The 16,809-nt window shown below is 26.9% G+C and overlaps 1 protein-coding gene across 1 annotated transcript in view; it reads left to right on the top strand.

The window, feature by feature from the left end:
• The window catches only part of LOC129968381 (uncharacterized), a 95,219-nt gene that overhangs the window by 66,969 nt on the left and 11,441 nt on the right, over positions 1–16,809 (top strand). The window contains exons 20-25 of the mRNA XM_056082237.1: positions 8,798–8,945; positions 10,016–10,164; positions 11,343–11,474; positions 12,970–13,140; positions 14,013–14,083; positions 15,242–15,482. Of these exons, the coding sequence (XP_055938212.1) occupies positions 8,798–8,945; positions 10,016–10,164; positions 11,343–11,474; positions 12,970–13,140; positions 14,013–14,083; positions 15,242–15,482 (912 nt within the window). The remainder of the gene's footprint in view (positions 1–8,797; positions 8,946–10,015; positions 10,165–11,342; positions 11,475–12,969; positions 13,141–14,012; positions 14,084–15,241; positions 15,483–16,809) is intronic.

The following is a 16,809-nucleotide window of genomic DNA, read 5'->3' as shown; positions in this document are numbered from 1 at the left end:
AACTTCACTCTTTAATCACTATAAGAATAATGTTATCTTTAAAAAGTATCTCTAAATTTCCACGCAAATTTATCAGCCATACTGGTCGTAAATTTACAATCGATGATACTGGCCATAAAGGGATGTTTATTTTAGAAGACAAATATTTAGTAATATTTAAAATGTTTATATTTTATATTGCCTGTACTGACAAAATTAATTGAATGAACATATATCTTTTGAATGCATAGTTCGGAATATTAGTTAGGTGCTTAAATTGCTAATCTGAAAATTAAATTTTGTTACGTATTTTGTTTTTATATTTATATCAAAATTTGTTTCAGCCCCTCCCAAATGGGTAAATGAGCCCAGTAATAAAGAAGGACTAGCTGGATCTTATTTGAATTTGGATTGCCAAGTGTCTGGATATCCACCACCATCTATAACTTGGGCGAAACAAAATGGTATATTCTTTTAAATATTACTTAAAAATTTCTAATATTAATTACTTATTTCACAGTATGTTATTGAAATTAGAAAATTATTGTTGTCTTGCAATTCACAATGCAAAGAGGCTAAAAATTAATCGAACAGGCAGTGTTCGACAAATGTGTTGATCATACACAATTTACTATGACAAAAATATTTTCTAACAACAACAGATCTTTATAAAGATCTTCATTTATGCATTTTTAATAACAGAGTAAAATATTTTTATGACAGAATCGACTGAAAAAAGATCCTAGCCTTTTTTTACTTTTTCGCCTATAAAGAATAAAGAAAGTATTGAAATCGCCGAGCGAAAAAATATTGAAATTGTTGGATGAATCTCCCTGTATTGAACTTCCTGGAATTCAAAATACACATTTATAGCATTAGATATGTATGTTTGTCTATGAACGCGATACCTCAAAAATGCTTTTAGTTAGATGAATGAAATTTGGTATCTAGACTTAAGACAAAAACTGCAAATTTCAATCAACTTCTGAACGAAATCCATTTAAAAGAAATCTGTTTGTCTGACTGCTCGAATGCGAGTGAAGTTAAAAACTACAAAATCTAAAGAGCCAGAAAGATAAAATTTGGGACATAATTTTGGCATCTAAAATATAGACTTTTTTTATTAATTTTGAGCCAAATGTGTCAATGAGTTGACCATCTATTGTCCAGTACTTTTGCTTATGAGTTATCAAATCATTATTTCGTTTATGAGTCAGTGCTATAAGTTATTGCAATAACTCATGAACACAAGGACTTTAATCAATGAAATTCTATATGTGATCTTGTGACTACATTTATAGTACCGGGTCAAGTTTTGTATCAATCGGTCTTACAAATGACGCCCAAAAATACATTCGTATAATAGATTCTATATAAATGCTATATTCCGCTGATTCCATATGTGTCTGTCTACTAAAATTGAATTTTTAATTAAAAAAATGAGTCAAGGGGACCGTCTGCGTACGTATGAAAGAAAATTACGAAATTTTACAAATATACGTGCGTAAGACATTCTAAGACAAATTCATTTAATACATTTTAAATAATTGGGGAAAATATTCTTCCAAATGTTTAAGAAAGCGCTTTTTTTCCATATTTAAAATTTCATTAAAATTAGATTTTTTAATGAAACACTATTAAATCAAATTGGTTAGTATTTTATTTTCGTACACAGGAAATATAAATACATTTATTATTTTTTTTGCACTTTTAACAAAATAAATGCTTAAAAGCGAATATATGTTAACAGTTTTCGTTTTTAAATAATCAGTTTTCCACATAAATCGTTTATGATTACATTCAAGCAATTTTTTTTAAAAATACTCTTTTTCATGATATTTTATTTTCATTATAATGTTAAATGAAATTCAATGTAAGGAATCAATCAGATTTTCTAGTTTATAATATCCCTGTATAAAAATTATATGTAACATTCCTCAATCAACGGCAAGTGAAAAAGTATATTCTATATATTTCTTTTAAAAACAGAGATTCTTAACATCTATTTACTTTTACAATCGGTTATTTATTTTATGTATAATATTTCAATTATCTTTTAAAAAAAGGTTTTCAATAAATAATTCTCATATATAAGTATCTTTTTCATAGTTTAATATTGAATCTGATGCAGAGAAAAGCAGCAATAAATTTAATCTTAGCTTAATTAATTTTAATTATCCAGAAACTTATATAGTGGTATGCGAATTTCAAGCGCAAGGAAATATTGTGCTTGCACTTCACCAGGAAAAAGTCAATGTTACTTCTATTATCTACATCTGAATACTATTTTATTTTTAGAATTTAATTTTGAATCAAACTAAAGACAAATTTTAAAAAACTCGTTCAGTGCAAATGGAAAAATCCTTTTAGAGCTCAGATTAAAAACATAACCTCTTTTAACACTCTCCAACCAACTAGTTATTCGGATATATATATATTTAATTAATTCATTAAATAAACTAGCATAAGTCTGTTTATTAGTAGATGATGCTTGAGTGAGAGAATCAGAAATTATTATTAAAAGTTTTAAGATATACCTTATATATTCTAGAGGGGAAATTATTGGTTTTCTTATTTTAAGCCTTTTTCCTACAATTTAATAATGATTCAAATTCGTTGATTCATTGTATGTGTATTTGAATTCTACTTTGTAGCTCAGTTTGCAAACTCAATTATATAACAGATTCGTCCTTTGCAGGTGGTAAAGAAATTATGAAGGATATGAATGTTGCAAAGAATGGAAGTTTGATTTTTCATAAACTTATGGCAGAAGATGAAGGGGACTATTTATGCAAGGCTGAAAATAATGTAGGTGCCACTTTACAGAAACTTGTTTCCATATCAGTTTTAGGTAAGTGAAGAAATATTTTCCAATTGAAATACATCCCCTTATCACAAAATATTACGACTGTTGTATTTTTGAATTCGCTATAATGAAATAAAAAATATTGAAAACTTTTGTTGTGTGTTTCGAAGTTCTTTTCGTATTAACTATTCTACTTGCATAGATCTCAGTGGGTATCGAAAGTCATATTCTTTTATATAAGTTGGCACAAATTTCTTTATTTTGTGTGTTGTTGTATTTAATTTATATCAGAAGTTTTAGTAACAGATTCCGTCACTGTATGGCGCCTGCTGCTTATGCTGCAAAGTGTGTGTGATATTACGAATTTGTACGCGCTTTGTGTATAAGATTTATTGTTTGTCTTCTGTTCGCTACTGACTTGCTCATAGATCGGCAAAGACACATTACAAAATGCAATTGAAATCCAATAATTAAAATGGATTTGAGTTGGGATCTAATGCTGTCTCTTCCGTTCCTTCGATTAATTCATTTCATCAAGCGCATTTCCATTTCTCACAGTGGAATTTCCTGTACTCTTATCATCCTTCTGTTGATACAGGATGCTTCATCCAACTCCGCAGATGAAGGTAAGCATTTTTCTTTCATTTTTTCTCATTTTTAAATTAAATTATTTTACTATGAACACTTAAAAATAAATACATATGTAGACATTTTCAAAATTATTTCTGCAAAATAACCATTTTAAAATGACTATTACTGCATAATAACCATCGTAAAATCCTTCATAGTATTTTCCTTTATTTTAATTTAATATTCCAAGTAATAACTCTGTTATAATACTATTATAATACTGTCAAATTTTTCTGCGTTTAATTTGCGTAATGAAAGCTTTAAAACAATATTATATATCCATTTGAATTACTGATCCCGGTTTTATTTATGTTAAATTGCAATTATTACAATAAATTTAGAATCACAAAGTTATGTTTCCTATCTTTAAAATTTGAATCACTAAGTATATACTGCATAAATATTTTGAAACAGCTCCTTTCCGCTGATAGACTTTCTTAATTTATTGGACATATAAATAATATTTTCTTTATCACATTAAATCTGAAAAGAGCATCCAAACATGGTCATAAAAGATTAAGACTGTCTGAAAAAATATGTTACATCAAGATATTTACAATTTAAAAAATTGTTTGCACTTTTAATGTTACTAAACTGTACAATTAGATCATTTTAAAATCAGATCCCAAACAAATGTGCATTATTTCAGATTAAATGCAAGATTAAAAATTTTACTTTATATAGAATTTTCTTTCTTTAAAAACATTTATTATATAATTTTAATTTTCATGATTCACAAATGGATAAAACATTTCTTAAGAAATCTACATATACTTTTCTAATTATGTGCTGTTTCTCGTTCTTGCAGGTTTACCTCAAATACAGCCTTTTAATTTTCTTTCTCGTCAGTCTGAAGGATCAAGTGCTAAAGTTTTATGCAATATAATGCATGGAAAGAGACCGATAGAATTCTATTGGTTGAAAGATGGGAAAATGTTACAAGAATCAAAACATGTGGATATATCTAAACATGATGATTTTTCAATGATTACTGTCAATAATATTAAAGCAGATGATGCTGGGAATTACACTTGCAATGCGAAGAATTCTGTTGGACAAACAAGCCATACGGCTTATCTAATAGTTGAAGGTATGTCTTTTTAATTGGAATACCAAATTTCATTTCCAGTTTATAAGTTCTGTATTATTAAATCCTCTTAATCTTTAAATTTATATGTAAAACAAATTAATTAGTTAATATAGAAAATATAAAGAGTATACTGAATTTTTATCATCCTACTTTTAATTTTTAAACTTGTTTACACGAACATAAATAATTTGAATATGCATATTATAAAAAGTACTGAAAAATCAATTCCACATTATTTACACAATTCGTACATAGAGCGTCTTCGATTAATTTTATTTTATATTTCAATTTCTGAAGTGAGATAAGTGAAAAAAACAATGGTTGCTTTGATGTTTTGTGTTTCTTTAAATCTCCAAAATTATCATAGTGATTGAAATTCCAATATATATAATTCCAGCAGAAAAAAATGGATTATTTCAAATTAACGTTAGAATCTCCCTTTCACTTTATAAGTCGCTTATTATTTCTTTTCAATAAATAACTAATTTAATGAAAACTATATGAAGTTATTTTATTCATTCACAAATGGATGCGATGTAATCCAACTATAATACATTTCATATCTTTTCCAAAAGAGTAATTGTATTAGAAAAAAGTAAAATTTGTAGCCAAAAAATCTGATTTTTAACCAAATTATGTCAGAAACATGCTATGAAACTTTTATGAAATAAGCTTCATTAAATATTTTATCTTTAAATGACATTTGCTGAGAAGCAAAACTGTAACAAATTCACTAAAGTTTATCTTAATTTGGTTCATTTGGAAACTGTTTGTGAATATCTCCAACTGAATACTTTTGTATTATTTTAATTTTTCTTATGTTTCTAATTTTCAAAGATCGATGAAAGCGATTTCACAAACGTATTAATTTAAAGAAAAAAATATAAGAGCTAGATTTATTGAAAAATGTTTCATTTCAAAATACTCGTACGCAAAAGAATAAATAAACAAACGAAATCTAAAGTATATGATAGTGCAGTGCAAAAGAGTGAAGTGAATTGTTATTTAAAAAAAATCAACAAAGTGCTTATTAATTGATTAAAAGTTCAATTATTCTTTGTGTAAAAAAATTTGAAAAGTATGTTTTCGCCAATATACTAAACGTTTGTGTAAAACATGAGTATGAAATAATAATAATTAATAATAGAGCTCTGAAAACTTGCTTTGCAAGTATTTGTTCTAAATAAACTGAAAGAATTCGTAATTAGAAATATGCATTTACAAATACGGATATTTAAGGTCAAAGTATGTCAAGTGTTTCATTAGGCAACAAGACATAAATATTTTAATATTTTTTAAGCTAGATTTGTGAGTAATAACAAAAATAAATGCAAATAAAACGACATAATATGAATAAAAAATATTAAAAATTATTTATTACTTTTAAAATTTCATAGAGAATGAACACAAAATTATTTTCATAGCTGTGCAATAGCATTTTCTAGTCAATCAACATTTTCAAGTTCTGAAATTGCTTCATTTGCTAAAACTACATTTAAACAAACTCTTCAGGTGTATTTAAAGTATTCCATAAACCTTCCACGTTATCCAAAACAATGTTACAAACAAATAATATTACAAAAAACATATTTTAATTAGAGAATTAATAATTCTTTCTTTTTAGTTTTTAACCTTTATTTTAGGAATATTAAAAACATACATAAAGTTGTTTATGAAAAAAAAGGATATAAACATAAAGGAAGAATGAAATTGTGATATTTATTGCATGATAGGCTCAAATCTAAATTATATAAAGTATATAAATAATTTTAAGATATCAGTCGACTATTAGTACATGATTTAGTAAAATGGATAGAAATTTTATAGATTACTGAGAGAACGTCAAATAATTATTATTTTATTTCATAACGATTTTTAAAAATGCTAAAATGATTTTAATGCTAACGAATATTTTATAGAAGATAGTATGGCATTTTATTAGTATTTGTGTAAACTTATTTTTGCTTTTACAGTTTATAGTTTAGAATATATATATATATATATAACGAGAAATTTCTCTTTTAAATATAATTAAACATTATATTTATTATTATATTTTTTTCATTTAGATATATTTAATATATTTTATTTTTATAGCTAAAATTCCCTAATATTTATAATTTTCTCCTGATACATAAATTTTAATCTTCTTTATTAGAAAGCTAAAATAAAAGAAAAAAATGAAGTCTATTCATATTATAGACACAAAAAAAAAATGTTGTTCATTGAAAGTATTGTATTTCTGTTTAATTTTTTAAATCCCTGCCTTAAAAAAATAATCTGAAACGTTTATTTTGTTAATGAAAATAATTATTTGTTATTACAATTAAAATTTGTTATTATTTTTATAGCACCGCCTTTCTGGATCAAAACACCACACGATATGACAGGTGTTTATGGCTCGAGCATAAGTCTGGAGTGCGCAGCTGCTGGTTCTCCCAAACCACGAATCACGTGGCACAAAGGACGCGACGTCATTCACAACGAAGCCAACCGTATGGTTGCCCATAGCAACGGAAACATCACCATCAATACCCTGAGTGAAGAAGATGAAGGCTTGTATCGTTGCTCAGCTCATAACGGAGTGGGGGAGGGGTTGACGAAAGAAATAAAAATTGTTGTCAATGGTAACACTATTTGTGGGCCTCCATTCATTTTTATCTGTCGTTGATGTCTGTTTATTTGTTGTTCTTATTTTACCACGACATCGACGAGATTTTATAACACATTGAATAGATGAACGATGGATGTTATTTATAACATATACGGAAATTTAATCTTTTGAGAGGAGAAAAAAGATTGTAGTTGCAAATGAACATGCTTAATTGTACGCGTCAGAACCCCATTTGTGTTTATGTTTGCAATGCGAGATTGTTTGTATGCCTATATTTGTTTGTATAAGTAGTTTGATTTCACTAATCAATTGTTTTGATTTCATAGACTCGACATTTTTTGTTCTCCATATTCAAGGAAGTTACAATATAAATTATGATTCTATTCTGAATGAGAAAAAAAATATTTAAAAAAAAACATAACATTAGGGTTTCGAGTTGCTTTTAATCACTAAGAAAGAATTTAGTTTCTTATATATGTGTTTAATAAATGTATTAAAATGGTCAAGGACCAATGCAAAAAATTGACTCAAAATAAACAACAAATCAAAAGCTTGTTTAAGTAAGTGCTCGAAAGCACTTTTTAAACATAACGTTATGTTCAAATCATATTATGAGTCTGTGTTTGAATTACTTGTTCGTAATTTTATTGATGCAGAACATGATTGGTTTTATATATAAGAAATTTTTAAACATCAAAAACTCAACATACAAATTTTTGATATGATATTCATGTTTATAAATATTAATTTCTTCATTTAAAAGTTTTTTTGATGTTTGTCTCTTCAAAATATTCAGTGTTACCAATAGTTTAAATATAAAAAAACATGTATCATACATTTTTTCCAGGGGAAGAATATAATTATTTTATAATCGCAAGAGATGTTATACCACTTATTTAAAATCAATTTACTATTCTGTACCAGCAGCACTGATTAATTCTGTTAATATTACAGATTCATATTATTAATCTTACAATATTATTTTTATAAACAAAAAGATAAATTTTAAAAATTATTTACAATTTGAAGCTTTGAAAGAGAGAAAATTTTCACAATTTGGAATCTAGTTGAGTGTTTATACGCTTTTTTAAATGAAGGCTTTATGTTTGCACTTAAAAAAAAACAACTAAAACAAATAATTTACAAACATAAAACCTATGAAAACGAACAATATCGGTATATTTTTGAGCGAAACATTTTATCTGCTGAATATTTTTTTTTTATTTGAAATATTGCAGTTATTATGTTGATCCTGACTCATTTTAAAAAATGAAATTTATATAACATTCTAGAAAGAAAACTGGATGGTTTTATTTATGCAATTCTTTTAATATTGTGCACATTTTTTGCCTATGACATTTTTATTAAATTTTTGTTTACAATAAATTTTGGTATGATTACACTTTATTGCTTATTAGCTAAATTTTAGTTAAATTAGGTTTATGTAAAAATGCCAGTGATGATTATTTATTAATCTCTTTTAAATGTGAATTTTTCTTAGACTCATGTGTCTATTTCCTAAATTATATCCTTTGAAACAATCTGAATATTAATTCTTCATTTCATGTGCATTTATTTTTTCTCCTGTAGCTGCTTTGGAGGTAGGGAAGGTATTTTAAAGCCATTTAAGCAATATTAGCCTTTCTGAACATATCAGTAAAATTATTCTTCTTTCCAGTTCCCGCACGCTTTGATGAAAAGTTTACGGTAGTAACGGTGAAAAAAGGAGACAGTGCTAGTCTGAGATGCGAAGCCATTGGAGATCAACCCCTTTCAGTCATTTGGAAGAAAGATAGTAAAGAACTGAGAAAAATAAATGGAGGAAGGTAAACAACCTTAAAACTAAATTGATTAATGATTGAATTGAAAGTAATTATTGAAAGTTCGACTAATTTTAACTTTCTGAAATTTCCAAAGTAAATCGACAAGAGTTTTCATAATTCATTTCGAGGTTTAAAAAGAATATATTTTTAAAAATCGATACATAAGGAAAAAGTTTTACATCATTATATAAAAGACTGCTACCAGTTTATAGTGGATTTCATTTCTCTGTCATAACATGATAAGTGTAATGGCGCACGTATTATCTTATTACACTTTATTTACAATATGCTGAAACATCATGTTCTTTCTTGCAATTTACTGTGCCATGCCTGCATCCGAATGTATGCAAGGATCGGATATACAAACTCCATTCATTATTGAAAATAATCGATCTTTTACATTAATCGTAACATGTTAAAGATTACATAACAAGAATTCCGTTAGACTTCAAGTGTATTGTATATTCACAGATGTGTACATTCCTTATAAAGCAATGAGTTCATTTTAAGATATTATTTAAGGTAATATTTTTAATACTAGTATTTTATTTATAGCTTTTATTATTTTATATATAGTTTATTAATTATTTTATTTAAATTTGTTATATTATATATATATATATATAGTTAACTAGTTATTTTATTTATAACTCTACTAATTCAAAAGTAATTGTGAAAAAAAAAATCCTACTATTTTAATCACATGGGAAAACTTATAGGAACTAATAACGGTTTTAAATTGTGAAAAATTAGATACTTACCTTTACAATCGATCGACATTTTGAATTACTTAAGATAAAAATGTTTAAAAAATAATAAAAAACATTTTCATCATGTGTTCGAATTAGATATTTTTGTATTTTAATTCTGATCAAATTCATAAAAAAAATTCAAGAATTTTTTTCAAACCATTAAAATATTCTTCTAAAAATTTTAATTATTTTGACAAAAGATTTTTTTTCAAATTTCAATTCAATGCAAATATTTATTTAATGCATATTCAGTATTTTGCTATATTTAATCTCATGGATTTAAGCCAGAGTATATTCAACTAAAATGTAATTCCCATTCAGGTATGAAATATTTGAAACTCTCACTCCAAAAGGATTAAAATCGGAGCTCGTTCTGCGAGAAGCAGATCGAACAGACGGGCAACTGTACACTTGCCTGACAGAAAATCCGTACGGGAAGGATGAAAGAAGTATAAAACTCTTAGTAATGGGTAAGACAATTTCCGCATCCATTTATGCGCATGATTAATTCGAATGATAAATAAATGATACTTCATTTGAGAAATATATATTATGATAATGCGTTAGGCAAATAAATTTTCTCAATGAGTTGTATTTCAGGAGTTTTTTTTAAATGCTTAAATGTATGATTAAATTATTAATGTTTTCATTTGAAATATGTATAACATTTTTTTATCATTACTTTATGTAGAGGTATCAATTGAAGAACTTTAAATGAAAGATTGTCGGGGTAGGGTAATTTTCAAAGCAACTCTAAAGACATAACATCATACCTTCTAAAAGGCTTAAATTCTAGAGAACACCAATAATTAAAAGCAAATAATATCATCATCAGGGAACAATGGAATCTTTTATTTTACATATTGCAATAGTTTATTTCAAGTATTTTTGTATTTCTAATTTCTAACATCATTTTGATGCTAATTTATTTTTATGTCTAAAGAATTTTTTTATCCAACAAACTAAAAAAAAAATTGCAAATTATGGAATTTTAAAAACATTTCTTTATATAATTTTTCTGCTACTCGCTTTCAAAAATTGGAAATTTATACAGAAAAAATAACAAATATAAAAGATTTTTAAGATGGAAATTTGAATCATTTTTTTACATTTTAAAAGTAGATTGACTGAGTAATTTATTTTTTCATTATGTATATGCTATGTATATGGTTAATCCGGTGTTTATGCATAATTACCAGTGATTATTCACAATTATCACTAAATTTACAGGTGATTATAAATAATCACTGGTAATTATACATAATCCCTCGTTTATTACATTTACCGTAACATATATTTACTGGTGATTATAAAAAAATCACTGGTAATTATACATAATCTCTCATTTATTACATTTACCGTAACATATATTTACTTATGATTATAAATAATCACTGGTAATTATACATAATCCTTCGTTTATTGCATTTACCATAACATATATATTATTTTGAGAAATATATTTATTATTAGAAATACAAATACCAAATCATTTGATTAATGGGTTTATAAATACTCAAACTATGCTAATGAATGCACATCTTTTAATTGTTTAATGTTTTATGTGCGCTATTTCGTGTATCATTTACGGAAAAATGGTATTGAATATTTTCCGATTACTCAAAACCTTTTATCTCTGCCATCAAAGAGGTGCCAGCCACACCCCTCGATCTGAAAGTGCAGGAAGTGTGGAGCCGCAGTGCCAGTGTCTCATGGTCGTCGCCTTACACCGGAAACAGTCCCATCACCAAATACGTCCTGCAGTACTGGAAAGACGCAGGTAACACAGATAGATCCTCTGAATGAATGATGAATAGCTTTTCAGTGACTTTTGAAATACCATTGATGTTCAAAAATAGATAAAAGCAAAGAATACATGTATTGTCCATTTTAAGTTGAATTCATGTGGATAAATTTAATCTATGAATGAATTCAGTAAGCTAAGAACGCAATTTGGATAAATTCAATAAAAACTCTCTTACTTTTAGATTCGTATGAAATAATTTATTACACTAATTGATTACAAATTTCTTCTTGTACAAATTCTGAAATTAAAGTATCTAAAAGTGCGTGCTTTCCAAGTATATTTCGAAAAATAATATTTCAAATTTATTTATAGAATCATAAGTAAGTATTATTAGTAAATTAAGAAATTAAATTAAATGATTATTAATAATGAAAAGGAAAATCAGCAAAATATAAATTATCAAACAAATAAATATTAGTAAAATAAATCAAGTACCATTTCCTTTTAGTAGATGCTTTTTATATTGATCGTGAATGCATTGATGTATGTATTGTACATTTTTGTTATATATATACATAAAGATATAAAATGAGATACAAAATTAGAACAGAAAGTTTCAATTGCCATATGTACTTATATTTAAAGACAGTTTTTAAAGCATTATATTCTCGAATTCAAATTTGTTCTTCATTATTTTAACTCTCTTCGATATTTTAATTCATAAAATCTTTTTTCTTTATAAGAGCAACAATTAGTCTTAAATTCTACCATATGAAATTTTAATATCTTTGAAATAATAGCTTTTTTTCGTAGAATTTGAATTCAGCTTTGAAAGTTAATTAATCCCTGTTTAAAATGGCATGCAAAAAATTAAATTTAAATAAATACGAGCTTTTTTCCTTGGTCCATAATGTAAAAAACGATTTATTAAATTAAATTATTGTCAACGATCCTGTTTCATTTTAACAGAATTTTCAATCATAATTTCTCATATTCTTACACTCTGAATAATCTTTTACACCTTTTAGATGTTGATATTAAAGCAAAAATATGAATAAATTTCGATGCAATATTATTATTTTACATTAAACTAGCTCTGATTTATTTTGATCCTTATTACAAATATAAAAATAAGACAGCCTCTTTCAGAATCATTTCGGGAAGATACCATGAAAGCTAGAATGAGTAGAACCTAGATTTAATATGCCATTTTCTTTTCCCTGGGTGCAGAAAAACTGTGATATGACTAGTTGGAATCATCTGTCGATGACGGAACGTACCTCTTAAGATAAATCAGTGCATAGCTAAATAATAAGCATTTTATAACAAACTAAGTATTCATATTTCTATCTATAGTTACTTTATGAAAAATTGTAATACGAATGCAATTGCAGATCAGGGGTTTATCTTAGTACCATTTTTCGACCAGATGTGCGTCACACACATGAGCGAAATTATTTCTTAGAAATGAAAACAATTTTTAAATTTCAAAATATTGATATTTTCTTGAAACTGTTTTTTTCCCTAGTATCTGGCGGGCGGCATCGCTTGGAAGAGAAAGTGGTGAGCAGCGCTCAAACATCAGCTTTGATAAAGAATCTACATCCGGGCACTAACTACGGTCTGGCCATTGTAGCAGAAAATACAGTGGGACGAGGCGAGCCATCAGACACCATTTCTTTCACAACGGGGGAGGAGGGTAACACAAATTATAGATGTTCATAATCACAGTTATTAATACAAAACATTTGCTTGATTTAAAATGTGCCCTAATCATACTGAACTTTAGAATTATTTTATATTTTTGGTAGTACAAAAATACAAAATAATTCTAAATTATCGAGATCAGTTTTAAATTCTTTAGTTAAACCGTAATTTTCAAATTCTTATATATTATAATTCTTTTAAATTCAAACTCAGATTAATTCAGAATCTACAGTGTCGATTTATTTTATATTAGATAATTTTTTTAATTTTTTTAAAGAAAAATGTCATTTTTTTAAAAGTGTAAGTTTATTTAAATATCACCATTAGTTTTATAATTATTTACGAAAGTAAACTGTATTTTAAATTCAAAATAACTCGTATGAATTTATTATTGAAATGTTCTAATTACGTAAATAACTAATCAAATGCATTTTTTTTTTTACTTATTTAAAATTTACAGACTTAAAGGAATCTAAATTTCGCCATACTTTTTCGTTATAAGTCTTCAAACATATTATTTGATATTTCTTCTTTCTATATTATTTGATTTATATTTCTATATTAGTTGATAAATTTAAAATTGTATTGAATAAATACAAAATATTAAATCGAAAATGTTCTTAATTTATGCCGTTTTAGTAGCAAGTTTATATTTTTATTATATATATTGATTATATTTTTATTTTCAGTAATTGATTATTTATTGAAACAAAAACCTCGAGCATTTGAAATACTGATTTAATCTGTAGTATATAGACAAACTTGAAACTTTTTCCTTTTTTTAGAAAAAGCATTGATTTAATTTGTTATTAGATCAAAATCTGAATTTAATGGTAATAAATGGATAATTTAAATAATTTTTAGAACCTTCTGGATCTCCAAAGGATGTTAATGTAGATGTGAAAGGGACGGCTTCGTTGCTTGTGACATGGAAGGTATTACAGATTTAATTTTTTTTTATTTTCATCTAAGTTATTTATGTATCATTATTGGAATTAAAATGCTCATAAATCTCTAAATATACAGTAGTACTTAGTTGGAGCTTCATAACATACAAGCAGCTATGTATGTATCAATTTATGTATACTATATCAATTTATCAGTGATTTCATTTTAAAGTCTTGAAAAGGTTTCCCCACAATTTTTGCATACTTGATGTGAAGACACATTGCAATGTTGAGACATAATATATTCGCTTGATAATTGTTAATTTATTCTCAGCATTACATGAATGATATTTTGAAAAAATTTTTTATCAGTGTTTCCCGAACTTGGTTTCACTGATACCTTTCTTTTTCTTTAAAAAATGTTGCAATTTTCAAAATGAAATACTTTTTCTTTCAGTAAAGGGGCAAATAGCATGGAAATAAAATAAACCATCTATAAATTTCTTAAATCAGGATTAAATTTTTTTAATTAGTACAATTCCTGCGCAAAAAACACTAGAAACCATTTCAAAATAAATAAATAAATAAAGCACCAGACAAAGCAAGACCGTAAACAACTCAGAGCAAAATCCTATCATCTCATCTTCTTCTAAATTTTATCACAAATATATCTCGAGATTTCAGAAATTTTACCCATCTTGCTTGGCGAAATTTCGTAAAATTATCTATTAAATCATCAACCAAGTCATACAAAATATTTAACTCAAATTGTTATTGGGCATTAATTCCGCTAACTGACTGGTCCCCAAATGCGGCTAGTATTTTCCTCTTTCTCTACACACACACAAACACACACACACACATATACATACATATATATATATATATATATATATATATATATATATATATATATATATATATATATATATATATATATATATATATATATATATATGTGTGTGTGTGTGTGTGTGTGTGTGTGTGTGTAGAGTATGGATGAATCAAAGATACCTTTTAAAATATCGACGTGTTTGCAATGAATGCATAATTTTTTTGGTAAGAGTATAAAAGTAGCATTACGATGACAATTTTAAAATATATTATTGTTAACTAAAAGATATATTTTTTTTGTCATTTTGGTGTCCTATCATCATATCATATTACACTTTCGTCCAACCTACTGCTTTTTTACTTTGTTTCAAGCCTCCTCAGAAGAGCGAATGGAATGGAAAGCTGAAAGGTTACTATGTTGGCTACAAAATCATGCAGGACTCCAGCAATCCTTATTCCTTCAAGACGGTAGACTACGTGCCTGGAGGTGTCCAAGAACACATGATCACCAGCCTCCGCAAGGACACGGAATACAGCATCATAGTGAAAGCTTTCAATAATGCAGGCAGTGGACCTCCCTCCCAGGAAGTCATTGTCAGGACATTAGGAGGAGGTACACTCATAACTGAAAATTGGAACTTTTATCTATATACGTTACTAGTAATGTATAAAACTCTGGCATTCTATAGAATATTTAAGCATTTTGTAGAATATACCGAGTGGTTTTATGGAATATATGAAACATAATATTTATTAAGTGCATTCTCTACGCAGTGTATAAAATATCAAATATTTCAAAACAAACAAATGACAAACCAGTGACAAATGCTCTTGAGCAAAAAAGGATAAAAGGTCATGATAAAACTACTGTTTAAAGGTCGTTTCATTCATTCCTGCAGTTGACAGGAGAACGAATTTCATGGTTAGAAATATCTTCAATTCTAAGTAAGTTCTTAGAGCATAAAATGAATTGTGATCTCACTTACAGATGTTTTAAAATTCCTTTAGAAGTTCCAAGCTTGTAGAAACAGGTCGTTGTCACACCCTTTACAATAACCAATTTATTGCGCGAAACACTCATCCCTTGTTGACGTCAGGAGCAATTGCGTAATAATTCCCAAAGAAACAGTGGTGTACTTTCTCCTGAATTCATTTTCATTTTCTTTGCGGGGGGGGGGGTATTTTTAGGATTTTGTTAATTAATCGTGCCTTCGATAACATTTACAATTTTGAAACAAAGAAGTACACAAAATATTAATTTCATCATCTTTACTATAATAGCCACAGAAGGTATAAATATTTTTGATGACACTTTGGGCGAGCATTGAAAGATAAACGGGAGCATCACTGGGTTTCTTAAAACGCACATACAACAAGTAAGAAAAATAGTAATCTTTTCTGTAAGCGTGTCATCATCATTTTCATTTAATCGACCATTGACTATAATGTTTTTATTAAAGTAGGCTCTTTTTTCTTGTATAATCTGATTAATTTCATCATGTGTGAAACGAATAAGAGACAGATTTCATACTTTGATGGCATTCTATAGTATGCCTAGAAATGTGTAAACATATTGCCCGTTTTCGGCATTTAATAAAATGCCTGCGCATTCTATAAAATACCGATTTTCTTACATACTAGTATATATTAAAATAATAAAATGGCTGGGTATTCTATAGAATTCCGGGTTTCGTAGATTGCCATATATTTAAATAATACAGTGGCTACCGCAGTGCATAGAAAGCATTGAATGATAGTTCCGTCAGGAAATAATTTAAATGTTTTTTTATTCGTTAAGAAATAAATCCATGAAATAAACTATCATTTTAAACAAAGTTTCAAAGCGAAAATATCGAATGATCTTATTAAATAGAATTTTAAATAGTTTCATATCAGACTCAGAACTTCGTTGCGTATATATACTTTCTATCCTTGTGAAC

The sequence above is a fragment of the Argiope bruennichi genome, chromosome 5 (genome assembly GCF_947563725.1).
Source record: "Argiope bruennichi chromosome 5, qqArgBrue1.1, whole genome shotgun sequence".
Taxonomy (NCBI): Eukaryota; Metazoa; Arthropoda; class Arachnida; order Araneae; family Araneidae; genus Argiope; species Argiope bruennichi.
The sequence above is the reverse complement of the archived record's forward strand: the minus strand, read 5'-3'. Positions and strand labels throughout refer to the sequence as shown.